General features: G+C 43.2%; 1 protein-coding gene across 1 annotated transcript in view; it reads right to left on the bottom strand.

Moving 5' to 3' along the window:
• Window positions 1–4790: 4790 nt before the first annotated feature.
• LOC126161279 (UDP-glucosyltransferase 2-like) overlaps window positions 4791–16643 on the bottom strand; it is a 102802-nt gene continuing 90949 nt past the window's right edge. Inside the window, exon 7 of the mRNA XM_049917018.1 lies at window positions 4791–5070. Coding sequence (XP_049772975.1) covers window positions 4791–5070 — 280 coding nt within the window. The remainder of the gene's footprint in view (window positions 5071–16643) is intronic.

Raw genomic sequence — 16643 nt, 5'->3', positions numbered from 1 at the left:
TGGTTTCGGACTTATTACCCACAAACCCATCTTCAGATGGCTGTTGCACCTTTCCTTTCGTTCTGGCGTTTCGTTTTCCTTTCGGTATTGGTGTGGTGCACTAAGCTAAAAAAAATGTCTTCAGCTTACAATTTTGTCAATTAACATGATTTTTTTTCCATTTTGACCTTCACAGAAACATTCATGAAAATTTTTTTTAATTTTATAGAACATGAAACAGGGTGGGTGATTATATGTGACGAATTCGTGCTGCATTTGTTTATTGCATTATAAAGTTAGCACATATTTGCTGTTAAAATTATAAACCTTACAGTATTAAAACAGAAAAACTTCCTAATATTCTGCGAAACTATATTTATTCTATCACGAACCGGCTTTTGGCAACTTAGGCCACGTTGAGGTGACAAATGAGTGTTTCAAACACAGTTAAAATGCACGCCACCTCCTTGGTATCAGCAGATGCGCTGCCCTGCCGTCATCACATCGCAGCCGGAGGCGTCGCTGACAGCGGCCGTCGAGCGGCGTCACCGTCGCCGCCGCTGTTTTCGCTGTCAGCAATGCCGGACGTCTATTGTTTCCCATGAGAGGCAACTGGACACCTCCACCAAGCTGTTCCTTATCTACGACTGCTGAGGGCCGGAATAAATAAGTTCAAAAATGGCTCTGAGCACTGTGCGACTCAACTGCTGCGGTCATAAGTCCCCTAGAACTTAGAACTACTTAAACCTAACTAACCTAAGGACATCACACACATCCATGCCCGAGGCAGGATTCGAACCTGCGACCGCAGCGGTCGTGCGGTTCCAGACTGTAGCGAATAAATAAGTTAAATAAACAAATCCACTGCCGTCCTGGCGTCTCATTTCACTCTCCATGGGCGACAATCAAAACGCTATCTAACGGACGGAAGTCTTAAAAATTCTGCAGAAAACCCACTTTGAGATTTTCCGAGCGTCTTTAAATCGATAGTTTATGACCGACTCTATCGAATGCTTTCGTGCACTATACGTGGCCCAGGATAGATTCCTGGTTGATGCTAATTTTTGAGCAATAGTGCATCTTCAACGAGTCCGCCCCGATAGCTGAGTAGTCAGCGCGGCGAAATGCCGCGCCAAGGGACCCGGGTTTGATTGCCGGCTGGGTCGGTCATTTTTCTCCGTTCAGGGACGGAGTGTTGTGTTGTCCTCGTCAGCGTGTTGTGTTGTCTTCATCATCCTCTCATCCACCGGAAGGGCATCCGGCGAATCCTTAAATTAACCTTGCCAGATCAGACGATAACCATGCCGACCCTGCGAAATTGCGGGACAGAGGCACAAGGAAAGAGAGAGAGAGAGAGAGAGAGAGAGAGAGAGAGAGAGAGAGAGAGGGTGCATGTTCAAAAAGCATTTCTGTGAAGCCTAAAATGTACAAAACAGAAATTTAAAAATTTTAATATTTGATTTTATTTAAACAATTCTTGCTAACATTCTGTTATAAAAGATTAGTAATTCAGAATTTACATTTTGTGTGCGATATGTAATTAGAAATAAAAAGCTGTAAATTTTTCATAAAAAATGACATTTATATATGTTATAGATACCTGACGTGATGATTCAATGCAGGAGGCAGTCTATAATGTCTCAGCCTAGTCTTCAATTGAAAACCAATTAATTTGCCAAGATCACTTTATAAGGTCATTACTGTATTACTGGTTTCAGCACTATCTATTGCCGTCCTCAGACCCATAAATAGGAAATATGTCGAGGTTACATACAAAAGATACAGTTGAGTATACACGATAGCTCAATGTTAAAGTTACATACCCATAAAACTGGGCAGTGTTAGTTACATCACATAGTGCTTACACCCTGTGTAACATGAGAACTACACTCCTGGAAATGGAAAAAAGAACACATTGACACCGGTGTGTCAGACCCACCATACTTGCTCCGGACACTGCGAGAGGGCTGTACAAACAATGATCACACGCACGGCACAGCGGACACACCAGGAACCGCGGTGTTGGCCGCCGAATGGCGCTAGCTGCGCAGCATTTGTGCACCGCCGCCGTCAGTGTCAGCCAGTTTGCCGTGGCATACAGAGCTCCATCGCAGTCTTTAACACTGGTAGCATGTCGCGACAGCGTGGACGTGAACCGTATGTGCAGTTGACGGACTTTGAGCTAGGGCGTATAGTGGGCATGCGGGAGGCCGGGTGGACGTCCCGCCGAATTGCTCAACACGTGGGGCGTGAGGTCTCTACAGTACATCGATGTTGTCGCCAGTGGTCGGCGGAAGGTGCACGTGCCCGTCGACCTGGGACCGGACCGCAGCGACGCACGGATGCACGCCAAGACCGTAGGATCCTACGCAGTGCCGTAGGGGACCGCACCGCCACTTCCCAGCAAATTAGGGACACTGTTGCTCCTGGGGTATCGGCGAGGACCATTCGCAACCGTCTCCATGAAGCTGGGCTACGGTCCCGCACACCGTTAGGCCGTCTTCCGCTCACGCCCCAACATCGTGCAGCCCGCCTCCAGTGGTGTCGCGACAGGCGTGAATGGAAGGACGAATGGAGACGTGTCGTCTTCAGCGATGAGAGTCGCTTCTGCCTTGGTGCCAATGATGGTCGTATGCGTGTTTGGCGCCGTGCAGGTGAGCGCCACAATCGGGACTACATACGACCGAGGCACACAGGGCCAACACCCGGCATCATGGTGTGGGGAGCGATCTCCTACACTGGCCGTACACCACTGGTGATCGTCGAGGGGACACTGAATAGTGCACGGTACACCCAAACCGTCATCGAACCCATCGTTCTACCATTCCTAGACCAGCAAGGGAACTTGCTGTTCCAACAGGACAATGCACGTCCGCATGTATCCCGTGCCACCCAACGTGCTCTAGAAGGTGTAAGTCAACTACCCTGGCCAGCAAGATCTCCGGATCTGTCCCCCATTGAGCATGTTTGGGACTGGATGAAGCGTCGTCTCACGCGGTCTGCACGTCCAGCACGAACGCTGGTCCAACTGAGGCGCCAGGTGGAAATGGCATGGCAAGCCGTTCCACAGGACTACATCCAGCATCTCTACGATCGTCTCCATGGGAGAATAGCAGCCTGCATTGCTGCGAAAGGTGGATATACACTGTACTAGTGCCGACATTGTGCATGCTCTGTTGCCTGTGTCTATGTGCCTGTGGTTCTGTCAGTGTGATCATGTGATGTACCTGACCCCAGGAATGTGTCAATAAAGTTTCCTCTTCCTGGGACAATGAATTCACGGTGTTCTTATTTCTATTTCCAGGAGTGTATATAATATGGCATAAAATAATAACTTCATAAAATTCTATTTATTTAGATAGATACAGTCTGGAGTCAACAAATAGTAACGAATACCTGCAATAAGTAAAATTTTAAATAAGAACATTCTACAAAAAGTCCAGGAATTACAGTGACATGCCAAGTGTACTATAATATAATATTTACAAACTTTGAGTACAAAAGGCATGAAAAAGACACACATATACCACATTTTGCCGTTTCGTAGTATTATGCCATGTAGGCTGGGACAGACTACTCGTTAGACTAATGTGCCACTGTGCTGTTGTGTATGTCTTACTACACTTTTTATATTGTTGTAAGCTTGCAACCTCGAAATATTTTCCTTTTTATAGATCTGAGGATGACAATACATATTGCCGAGACTAGTAATCCAACAAATGCGAGAACGCAGTGATCATGGCAGTTACATTGACTTTCAAAAGAAAGAAGACTACAGTACATTTATATATGTATTGATTAATATATATTTCATGAATTTTACATTTCAATGACGCAGGTATTAGATCGAAATGGAAAATACGAACACGAAAAAAACGTAATGACCAAAACTAGACTCAAACCAGTGACTACCAACTTTGTTTCGTATTTACGATTTATGTGGTTCAGGGAAATGCTCGTAGAACATCTACCATTGCTAAAAAAAAGATCGGTTGAGAATCGAACTCAGACCTGCCACATTGCAAGCGAGCAACCTATGACGCAGGAATGATTTCTGGCAACAAAATCGGCCAAGAATTGGAGAATTATGGATGAAGTCGATTTTGACCATGTTATTTTAAATTTCGGGCAACTGAAGCCATATTTCTACATTGTGAACGAAACGATCCGCACTCGGTGCAAAATACTTTATATTTAGCGTCAGGAGCGCTTTAGCGTCAACTGAAGATGCACCCTCAGGTGGTGCAGATCCTTTTTAACATGTCATGGCGGAAAGGTAACTATTTTCGAGCCACTCCCCACCATTATCGTCAAGTTAGAATCAAACAGCACACTAAAAGCGGTAATCCATAATAAAAATGAATAGGGCAACAGAATCGTGACACGGGCAGGGAGATGGCAAGGTAGTACTGACCGCTCTGGAATCGTTTCCGTGGTTTATTTCATTGAAATAGTCGATTTTCTCGTGAATTTTTGAAAGCTCCATCGATCTTGTTTGGGTTGTGTGATATTTCAGTTCTGTTTTTCAAGTAAAAAAAAAAAATAGATAACACAAAACTTCGATTGCCATTTGGTTTTCTTGCAAGACTACAGTTTGGATTGCCCACCCAGGAGTGCCTGAGAATTATACAATACCAGACTGAAAACTATCGCAACGTTAATTTGATGTACACTTCGTCTGGCAGAAAATAAAACACATGTAATGTGTTACAATTTGGATTTTCCTATTCCTTAGGAACTGGGGGCATGGCAAGATTATCGAAGCTCAGATTACGAAATAGTACACTGCCCACAGTGTATTTTTTGGTTGATCACTGTTTCTTCTGTTTCTGCTTGCTGCCTTTGAAGAAGGAGACTACCCGCCGCGTGACGAAGTAGACGAGGCAAAGTGTGAGGGCGACGACCGCCAGCAGGAAGGCGACGACGTCGAGCAGCAGCAGCTGCCACCAGTGCAGGTCGAGGGCGGCGCTGCGCAGGTGAGGGGCCCCCCTGTGGCGGATCACGTACTCCACCCACCACACCGCCCGCTCCAGCGAGTCCGCCCTGTGCTCGCGGAACACGGCCGACAGTCTCTTCATGTTATCCTTGTACCTGTACAGTGGAAACAAAACGATAAGTTCAGCTGTCGTCTAAAGCAGCGAATGAAGTCATTAATTCCTGAACAGCAAAAATACATCTTTTGGCATTATGCGAGTTATTGCTGTCAGTGTATTCATATCACGCCAGGCAGGAAAATCACTGACAGTGAAAACAGCACAGAATTCTCAACTATGGTGTGTTGTATGGAAGCAAGGATAGTCAAAACAGCACATGTGCATGAACTACTGCTACTGATACCTGGCTTGTGATTGTGATTTTGCCCATATAGAACCGAAGAGAGGAAACCGACTTAGTCTCTACACACCAAACCAGGGCAAGAAGATAATCTGGGAGAGTGCTAGCAACAAAGCATTGTTGATGCTGAGCGATCCATGATCAGAGATTACAAAATCTTCTCCATCTACATCTACATTTATACTCCGCAAGCCACCCAACGGTGTGTGGCGGAGGGCACTTTACGTGCCACTGTCATTACCTCCCTTACCTGTTCCAGTCGCGTATGGTTCGCAGGAAGAACGACTGCCGGAAAGCCTCCTTGCGCGCTCGAATCTCTCTAATTTACATTCGTGATCTCCTCGGGAGGTATAAGTAGGGGGAAGCAATCAAGCCGGCCGCGGTGGTCTAGCGGTTCTGGCGCTGCAGTCCGGAACCGCGGGACTGCTACGGTCGCAGGTTCGAATCCTGCCTCGGGCATGGGTGTGTGTGATGTCCTTAGGTTGGTTAGGTTTAAGTAGTTCTAAGTTCTAGGGGACTTATGACCTAAGATGTTGAGTCCCGTAGTGCTCAGAGCCATTTGAACCATTTGTATAAGTAGGGGGATGCAATATATTCGATACCTCATCCAGAAACGCACCCTCTCGAAACCTGGCGAGCAAGCTACACCGTTATGCAGAGTGCCTCTCTTGCAGAGTCTGCCACTCGACTTTGCTAGACATCTCCATAACGCTATCACGCTTACGAAACAACCCTGTGACGAAACGCGCCGCTCTTCTTTGGATCTTCTCTATCTCCTCTGTCAACCTGACCTGGTGCGGATCCCAGTGTGAAATAACCTATTCGTCTGGCAAGTAATCAAGGGAAGTGGAAAATGACGTATAAACGCATCGAGTGTCATAAGAATTGTATGACTGCAAACAGTCTGCTCACATTTCCGTTCGCCGGCCGCGTTGGTCTCGCGGTTCTAGGCGCGCAGTCCGGAACCGCGCGACTGCTACGGTCGCAGGTTCGAATCCTGCCTCGGGCATGGATGTGTGTGATGTCCTTAGGTTAGTTAGGTTTAAGTAGTTCTAAGTTCTAGGCGACTGATGACCACAGCAGTTAAGTCCCATAGTGCTCAGAGCCATTTTGAACATTTCCGTTCCAAGAGAAACGGATTCGTAATTATCAATTGCATAATATGCTTCTGAAGATTTTCACTGAGGTGACAACATTCACGGGATGTGCATATAAATAGATGGCGGTAGTGTCGCGTACACAAGGTATAAAAGGGCAGTGCATTGACGGAGCTCTCATATGTCCACAGATGATTCACGTGAAAAGGTTTCCGATGTGATGATTATGGCCGCATGGCACGAATTATCAGACTACTGGACAATTCGAGCGTGCCGGTCCCCGGCACGAATCCGTCCTACGGTCCGGTGTGCCGGCCAGTCTGCGAGAGCGGTCTGGTTCCCCTTACTCCGCCTCGGCTACACTATGTCGGCGATTGCTGCGGAAACACTGTCTCCACGTACGCGTACAGCCTAATTACTCCCACCACGCAAACAGGGGTTACACTCGCCTGGTGTGAGACGTTGACGTTCTCGGGGGAGGGGTGGGGGGGTGGGGGGGGGTTGTCCACTGGGGGCCGAACTGCACAATAACCCTGGGTTCGGTGTGGGGCGGCGGTGGGGTGGGTGGACTGCTGTGGCCTGTTGTGAACCACTGAGGGCTACGGCGGGGACGAAGCCTCTCCGTCGTTTCTATGTCCCCATTTCCATACAGTACAATACAAAGTATATAAAAATACATTGCTATGATCTGAAAGCTTAGAAGTACATAGAGCACTGTGCCGTCCCCAGTGTAAATACTGCAAATAACTCGAACGTGATATTTAAAAAAAAATAAAGTGAACGAGAGTTTTTATCTCTATACTAAATACAGGGTTATTACAAATGATTGAAGCGATTTCACAGCTCTACAATAACTTTATTATTTGAGATATTTTCACAATGCTTTGCACACACATACAAAAACTCAAAAAGTTCTTTTAGGCATTCACAAATGTTCGATATGTGCCCCTTTAGTGATTCGGCAGACATCAAGCCGATAATCAAGTTCCTCCCACACTCGGCGCAGCATGTCCCCATCAATGAGTTCGAAAGCATCGTTGATGCGAGCTCGCAGTTCTGGTACGTTTCTTGGTAGAGGAGGTTTAAACACTGAATCTTTCACATAACCCCACAGAAAGAAATCGCATGGGGTTAAGTCGGGAGAGCGTGGAGGCCATGACATGAATTGCTGATCATGATCTCCACCACGACCGATCCATCGGGTTTCCAATCTCCTGTTTAAGAAATGCCGAACATCATGATGGAAGTGCGGTGGAGCACCATCCTGTTGAAAGATGAAGTCGGCGTTGTCGGTCTCCAGTTGTGGCATGAGCCAATTTTCCGCGGGCTACGCGTGAAACTTGCCCGCACGCGTTCAACCGTATCTTCGCTCACTGCAGGCCCAACCGTTGATTTCCCCTTACAGAGCCATCCAGAAGCTTTAAACTGCGCATACCATCGCCGAATGGAGTTAGCAGTTGGTGGATCTTTGTTTAACTTCGTCCTGAAGTGTCGTTGCACTGTTATGACTGACTGATGTGAGTGCATTTCAAGCACGACTTACGCTTTCTCGGCTCCTGTCGCCATTTTGTCTCACTGCGCTCTCGAGCGCTCTGACGGCAGAAACCTGAAGTGCGGCTTCAGCCGAGCAAAACTTTATGAGTTTTTCTAAGTATCTGTAGTGTGTCGTGACCACATGTCAATGAATGGAGCTACAGTGAATTTATGAAATGGCTTCAATCATTTGTAATAGCCCTGTATTATGTTGTGTGCGATACTGGCCGCTCAGGCGGTAGATAATTTCTCTCCTGTGTGTTGTTATTATTATATAAAATATGGACGTAGACTTTCGAGTGTAAAAAGTAGTCGTGTGAGCACTACTGCAACAATGGACAATTAATGTAAAGAACAACTGTGTTCAATTGCCTTCTTTTATCAGTTCACTCTCTTTCTCTCTTGTCTGCTGTGTGAGAAGTCGGACATATTGGTTCACGGCAGTTGAATGTAAACTCAGTTTAATATTAATCTGATAATATATTAGTTTAATGTTATTATCCACTTTTATTTGTAAGAGGTGAGACCTATCTCGTGTCCGTTTCCTTTGAATACCACTATTCTGAGTAATTTTCAGCGCAACAGTTGCTGCCGCCGCTGCAGCCACAGAAGCCATTACGTGGCAATCTTAAATCATGAAATTCGCGGAAGCGAAGAATTCGTCGGCTTAAAATATAATCAACATTTTTCCCACAGCCGACTGACGCAGCAGAAGAAGACGTAATTTTAAGATTTTCATTTTCAGTTCTTGGCCGAGATCCGGAGCCACGACTCAAGACTACAATTTAATTATTAAAAATGGCAAGAAAAAATTCTCTCGAGCGTGTGTGGGCAGTTGCAAATAATAATCAAAGATCTCATGCTCGATAAGAATGTTTAGCCGAGGCAAAAATACCAACAGATTATTTCAGTTCTTAATTTAAATCTAACGTGTTTCGAGATTAGTTCGTATTACAGCAATTAACGTGAGCAACAAGTTTGCTCGGGATTACTCTTTATTAACCAACCAATTCTCAAAAAGTAATTTATATTCAAACCAAAACCAAATTATCAACTATTTTGAAACAAAAAAGCCCATCCAGTCACCACATCTAAATATTTTATTATATATTTTTTTTATTATTGACAGAGTTACGCAAGAGTACCTCCGGATAACAATTTTGAGTGTCTCAAGTAGTATTATAGCCAACAACATTGAGCATACCCAAATCTCCATAAAACCGGAACTAAGCCTCTCCCCACACCCCCTGATGCACGAGATCGTGCGATGTCAGCTACTTGTCGCTACTGGTTAATAGTGCCAGTGCGATTTCCAGATGCCAAGCACGTGCGGCATCTAAGTCGTGAACTACACGATGCTGTTAAATGCAAACAAAACATCAAATATAGTACGTAGTCACATCAATATCAAAAACTGCCAGTGTAGACTATGGCCGGCCGGGGTGGCCGAGCGGTTCTACGCGCTACAGTCTGGAACCGCGCGACCGTTACGGTCGCAGGGTCGAATCCTGCCTCGGGCATGGATGTGTGTGACGTCCTTAGGTTAGTTAGGTTAAGTAGTTCTAAGCTCTTGGGTACTGATGACCTTAGAAGTTAAGTCCCATAGTGCTCAGAGCCATTTGAACCATTTTTTTGTTGACTATGTCACACCTTATATAAACACAGCCCTCCCTCAGTGCAAAAGCTGATAAAAAGAGTCAAAAATCGCACTTCCAGACAGTAATGAAACTTCTTGTTACAGACATATGGTTACATTAGCTCAAGAGAGCCAGTGGCAGCTATGCGTTATAAGGTGCACTGTAAGAATAACAAGCTTAAAAAGTTCATTTTCCAAACTATAATGGTTCTCCTTGTTAAAAACGTGAAGTTATATCAGCGCATGACCGCTAGCGACACCTGTATCTCACAGTGTCCGTAAGATAGAACACACACTGAAAGTACAAACTAAAAATAAAAACTGTATACTCTAAAAGTTAAAAACGTAACAAGATAACCTTTCAGAAAACGCAGTATGTAGCATAATTCAATTATACATCATCCAGCGCTTAGCCATTAATATTAAATAATGATCTCATTGTGTCGAAATACACTTGCTACCTTCCAGCCAATTACTCATTTAGGAGTCGCCTGTGTGTTCGTCCTATGTGCTTAGTTCGCTACTTCCATTTCTTTCAGAATGTTAAATGCTTTTCCTTTTTGAGCATAGTGGGGAATCTTCAAATTTTGCAACGTGGGAGGGCGAAGGGCACTAGATTTTAGGTATGACACAAGGCCCGAGTGATGTCTAACTTGGCCGTTTTATTTAAGAGGTGTTCTTGAAATTGACTTACAGTATTCTGCCACTTTGGGAAATGTACTGTGGGGCGGCGGGTAGGAAACTTAATTGTTATTCGAATGTTCCTATTAATTATGCTGTCTTTTGCCATTCTCAACACTGGCTCTCTAACTACAATATTGGCAACCAGAAAGTGATTAGCAAAACGTGAAGCCTGTAATTAGAATTCCTAGTGCCCACTTCATCTGAGAAATACACTTATAGCACAGCTTATAGCTCTGAGGAATTAGGATATTGTCTGGGATTCATAATCAAAAACGATCGTAAAAAAAAAAATGTTTTCTGTATTCTGAAAGTCACAGATGAAAAGAAAAGAATCCACACAACCTGATTAACAGAGCAGTTCAGAGTCTAATGCGCTGATGCAACTATAACTGTTCAAATTAAAGGTTTAAATGAATGCTCGCCATAATTTGATGAATATGACCATCAAACGCCACACTAAATAATGGTAGAATGTCTGTCCCGCGGCGGCACGTGAAAATACGACACACGCAAACTGAAGATAGATCATTAAAGTCATCCCAGAATTAACACTTCACTCGAAAATGATTTCATGGTTACGCGTATCCCGAGTAACCTAATACGGCATCCGAGGCTGTTTATAGCAATGATACCGACGCGACGCGACGCGACGCGACTCCCGGCACAGATGTTGTGCTAATCTGCGTCTGGAGAGAACTGAGGTCTTCCTCTCTCGCGCAGCGTTCTTATATATAAAGCCCACGTTGCGGACGGCTAAGGGAACGCCTGATCAAATCGGCTCTCCCGACTAGCCGCTGGGCTAGTAATGCACCACTTTAAGTTATTAAATAAATCATAGCTTCTTTTGCTGATGGCCGATGAAGCTCTCAATTTAAATGTGCATTCAGCACACAGGTAAGTAATCATAATACCAGTCTGACGTGGCTAAGTTAAATATTTTGGGCGAGAGAATTAATTTAATTACACTGCACGCAGTAGTCGAGCTCTGAACTGGCCCTTTGGAGATACGCTATCGCTATAGTTTTATAGGTATTCAAATGAAACTTCTCACCTCTTTGTTATTATAGCGGATCTCCATACTATTTAAATATAAACATCCTAGCCTTATTCATTAGCCTACTTAATCTATCTTGCTTGCTTAAGTTTTAAGACAAAAATCAGAAAATCATGAATTTCATCTAAAATCCTAATTCGTGAGATCCAGAAGACTGTTTCTATTAAATAATTATGAAAAAGGAATCTAAATATAAATTTTTAAGTCTCTAGCTCTTTTCTGTTGCGCCAATGATTTTTACAGAAAAACGTCCAAATTTCGAAAATGGTTAAAGTTACCGAACTGATATTCAACACATATCAATTTGGTATTACTCCTGACGTGCTAGAAACATTTTAGTTTATTTACTTGATTTTTAAAGTATTGCGCCACATTTATGACGTCAGAGCTAGTTACAGCGGACTAGGCTGGCACACAATGGGAAGACTGATGTGAATTGTATACGGCGTGAGTAGGCTGCTTCCCTACAGTACGCAGCTTGACATTCGTCACATTTTGGCAAGTACACGCTTCAACATCGATATTTATCTCTGATCGACTGCTCACTCCGTATATATGTAAACTGAATAGTTTTACCTTCAGGGAGAACTACTTGAACGTCTGTTCCACGGAAGAGTTTAGCTAGATCCTACCAAAAGTTACGCAGAAAAGGCAAGTGTATGTAGTTGATATGTACATCATACAGAGTGTTAGGAGAAGTAACGTGATTTTTACACCTATTTGCTTCATAGAGTTTATTTACTACAGAAGCGCTGTAGCCATTTTTAACAAAATGTGTTTGAGGTTCTCAAGTTCTACGCTGATAGCTGAGACGCTAAGACCTAATACTAGAACCCGCGAAGCCATTGCTTTTAAAAAACTGAGCCTGTATTTCCGGGGGTGTTATGATGAAGGATGGACAGTGGAGTCGCTCGTGGTCATTTCTCTGAAAATGTCAATGTGGAGTTTAGTAACTACCTGAAGCAGCCGCATGTCAAGATAACGTAATACTTGGTCCATGTTCTCATGGGCGAACACCACTTTGGGATGGAGCGCATAGAATTCATTGGTTAGCGTAACAGTCTCAGAAGCATCACCATTAAATCCAGCCGTAACATCATGGACATAGCGCGATAAAATAGGATATTATAACACGTCGGTGATTTCTCGAAAAATTTACAGTCGAGATGATTTACAAAGATATCCATTAGAAAATCAGTTAGGCTACTACCTAGAGCGTGTCCTTCGAATCGTTTATATAAAAGATTATTAACTGCAAGATAACAGTGTGACGTGGCTGCCCTCGCACTCTCGTGAAGGCATGTTTTCATTATCTAGCAGGTTGGTCAACCAGTACCTCCTTTAGGGATGAACAAACATAATTACGTGGCAAAGTGCTAAAATATACACAACTGGCCATTACAATTGCTACACCAAGAAGAAATGCAGATGATAAACGGGTATTCATTGGACAAATATATTATACTAGAACTGACATGTGATTACATTTTCACGCAGTTTGGGTGTACAGATCCTGAGAAATCAGTACCCAGAACTACCACCTCTGGCCGTAATAACGGCCCTTATACGCCTGGGCATTGAGTCAAACAGAGCTTGGATGGCGTGTACAGTTTTGACAGAGAATATTTACCTACTGGGTCATTTTTACGCGCGGTGTGTCATGTAGAAATGTAGAAACGCGTAAGGCAATACTGACCCTACGACTTATCCTAGAAGATAGATTACGGAAAGGCAAACCTACGTTTCTAGCATTTGTAGACTTAGAGAAAGCTTTTGACAATGTTGACTGGAATACTCTCTTTCAAATTCTGAAGGTGGCAGGGGTAAAATACAGGGAGCGAAAGGCTATTTACAATTTGTACAGAAGCCAGATGGTAGTTATAAGAGTTGAGGGGCATGAAAGGGAAGGAGTGGTTGGGAAGGGCGTGAGACAGGGTTGTAGCCTATCCCCGATGTTATTCAATCTGTACATTGAGGAAGCAATAAAGGAAACAAAAGAAAAAATTTTGAGTAGGAATTAAAATCCATGGAGAAGAAATAAAAACTTTGAGGTTCGCCGATGAACTTGTAATTCTGTCAGAGACAGCAAAGGACCTGGAAGAGCAGTTGAACGGAATGGACAGTGTCTTGAAAGGAGGCTATAAGATAAACATAAAGAAAGGGAAAGCAAGGATAATGGAATGTAGTCTAACTGCATCAGGTGATGCCTAGGGAACTAGAATAGGAAATGAGACACTTAAAGTACGAGATGAGTTTTGCTATTTCGGGAGCAAAATAACTGATGACAGTCGAAGTAGGGAGGATATAAAATGTAGACTGGCAATAGCAAGAAAGACGTTTCTGAAGAAGAGAAATTTGTTAACATCGAGTATAGGTTTAACTGTCAGAAAGTCATTTCTCAAAGTATTTGTATAGAGTGTCGCCTTGGATGGATGTGAAATGTGGACAATAAATAGTTTAGACAAGAAGAGAATGGAAGCTTTCGAAATGTTGTGCTACAGAAGATTGTTGAAGATTAGATGGGCAGATCACATAACTAATGAGGAGGTACCGAATAGAATTGGGGAGAGGAGAAATTTGTGGCACAACTTGACTAGAAGATGGGATCGGTTTGGTAGGACATGTTCTGAGAGATCAAGGCATCACTAATTTAGTATTGGAGGGCAGCGTGGAGGGTAAAAATCGTAGGGGGAGACCAAGAGATGAATACACTAAGCAGATTCAGAAGGATGTAGGTTGCAGTAGGTACTGGGAGATGAAGAAGCTTGCACAGGATAGAGTTGCAAGGAGAGCTGCATCAAACCAGTCTCTGGAATGAAGACAACAACGACAACATCCCATGTATTCACAGCTACCGAATATCGATAAGTTGTTTTATGTTTTCTTAGAAATCCAGTGTCACTAGGTGGGGTCATGCCACTAATATGAAATTATCTATTTCTTCCGTAGGCCAAGCCGAAGATGCAAAATTAAGGTAAAATGCGTCATTGGCAAGTAATAAAATTTTTTAACACTGCAACCAAAACTGCTTGTTTTTTCATATCACATATATTTGTTGCTGTACCAGTCCCGGAGAGAAATGGAAAAAGTTTTAGTTTCACAGATCTAGAGCCATATCTTCTAGGACACATCCGTGTACAAACAACAGCATACTGTGTAAGAATACTGTTTCGTTTAAATGTAGTTGAAAAACGGAAGAAACTATATAGGGAAATTATTTACTCACTTTTATTTCATAATTCAGTTCACGCAATAAGCAGTAGATGACCCAACATTCTTTGTCCATGTACATGGTGGACAGCCGTCAGCTGTATAAGGAAAAGACGACAGTGAAAATACCACTTATTGCAGAAAATCTGTGTTTGAATCACTGTCCAGCACAAATTTTCATTGTATTCATTCCGTTATACAGTTGATGGTTGTTGGTATTTACAGCTGCAAATACGTATCACTTACTTCATAACGGCTGTAATCCCCGCACAGCGTGTTCCTTACAGCAAGCATGCATGATCGAGAGAACTTTGCGTCGTACTTGTTAGCAACACAGGCTCCGCAATATCGGACCGTCTGCCCAGATGCGATAAAAATGTTCAATCGTCAAAACGTTGGTACTACATTACAAAATATGGAAGTATACACGAAACATCATCCCGATACAGAAAAACTAGGTAGAAGTGTAAAACAGATGCATTGAAAGAACAGAAAAAATGATATGTGTTGGTGATGAAAGCTACATTCGTACTGGTAAGGTAAAATAATGCTCATAAAGCAGATCTTGTATGATTGTGCGATAGGCTGTGGAGGTAAAAATGTAGATAAAATACTACTTATAAAATAGATCATCATACCATGACTGCTTTAAGAAATTTATTGTACCTTACCATTGTGAACGTAAATTGGAAGGAGGGTCAGCGTTGGCCGTAATTTTGATGGTTTATTGACAGCAAATTCGATTTTCAATCACATAGTGATCATCTTCAGTGCTGTTGTGAACAAATTAAACTCCTTGTGATTGTTTCATAGCTTTGGTTATTGATAATAACTTGACACCAGTGCCTATGAGTTTAATTTGTACACTACAGCACTGAAGATGATCACTATGTGATTGAAAATCGATTTTGCTGCCAATAAACCATCAAAATTACGGCCAACACTGACCTTCCTTCTAATTTCACGTATATGGTCGTTGTGGACACAGCACTCTATGGAGACACCAATCAATTGTGAACGTAGCTTTCAACACTTACAGATGTCATTTGTTTCATTCTTTTACACGCATCTGTTTTACCGCTATATCCCTATCCTAGATGTTCTATACACGGATGATTTTCCCTGTATTTTGCCAAATTTTAGATTGGGCTACCATCCTCTTGACGGTTGAACATATTTATCACAATTTAACTACGAAAATTGGGTGATCTATTGATTATTGCTTGAACTAAATCATGAAGTAAAATGAGAGTACATAAATTTTCCTACATAGTTTCGCAGTTTTCTCTAGAGGTAAAAATATTCATTATTCGTGCATACGGAATGAGCAGTCTACCAGAGGTAATTACGTAATTTCAGTGTTGCACTTGTTCGAATGTGAGGAATGTCACGATGCCTACATTTGCCAAAGTGGCAGTATACTGTAAGCCACATTTTAACCAAAAAGGGATCTTCATATGTTTTGATCTGATGTAAAGGTGAAGACGTAGCTCTAACGCTGCGGAACTAGTTGCATCGTAAGTAGACATTTATGATACATAATGAAGCGGTCATCTTCGTTATGAGACAAAAAATGGGTCTCAGCACTGTGGGACTTAACATCTGAGGTCATCAGTCCCCTAGAACTTAGAACTACTTAAACCTAACTAACCTAAGGACATCACACACATCCAAGCCCGAGGCAGGATTGGAACCTGCGACCGTAGCGGTCGCACGGTTCCAGACTGAAACCCCTAGAACCGCTCGGCCACACCGGCCGGCGTTATGAGACAATTTCACATCTGTGAACACCCACAAAACATAATTTACTGGATTGGACAGAAGTTGCTTGCAGGCGTCTCCGACGGGTCGCGATTTAGTCGCTTTGGAAAGATGCTGAGCTTCGAGAGCATCGATGGTGAATTGAGGCCTTTAGCCGAGAGTGTATACGACGTGTAGTTAAGGTCGGGTACTTCTGTGATGTTTTGGGCGTGTATTTCGTATCACTACTCTGGTTCACTTAATTAGGTTATCGGGAACGTTAACCAGGCTGTTTGTCTCAGCCTCCTCGGTGACCAAGACTTTCTCCTTCTTCTCCCTGTTCAAGATCAGTGTGCTGTGAACACACCCGCCGTAC

This window comes from Schistocerca cancellata, chromosome 2, assembly GCF_023864275.1.
Source record: "Schistocerca cancellata isolate TAMUIC-IGC-003103 chromosome 2, iqSchCanc2.1, whole genome shotgun sequence".
Lineage (NCBI taxonomy): Eukaryota > Metazoa > Arthropoda > Insecta > Orthoptera > Acrididae > Schistocerca > Schistocerca cancellata.
This window is presented reverse-complemented; position numbering and strand designations above follow the sequence as displayed.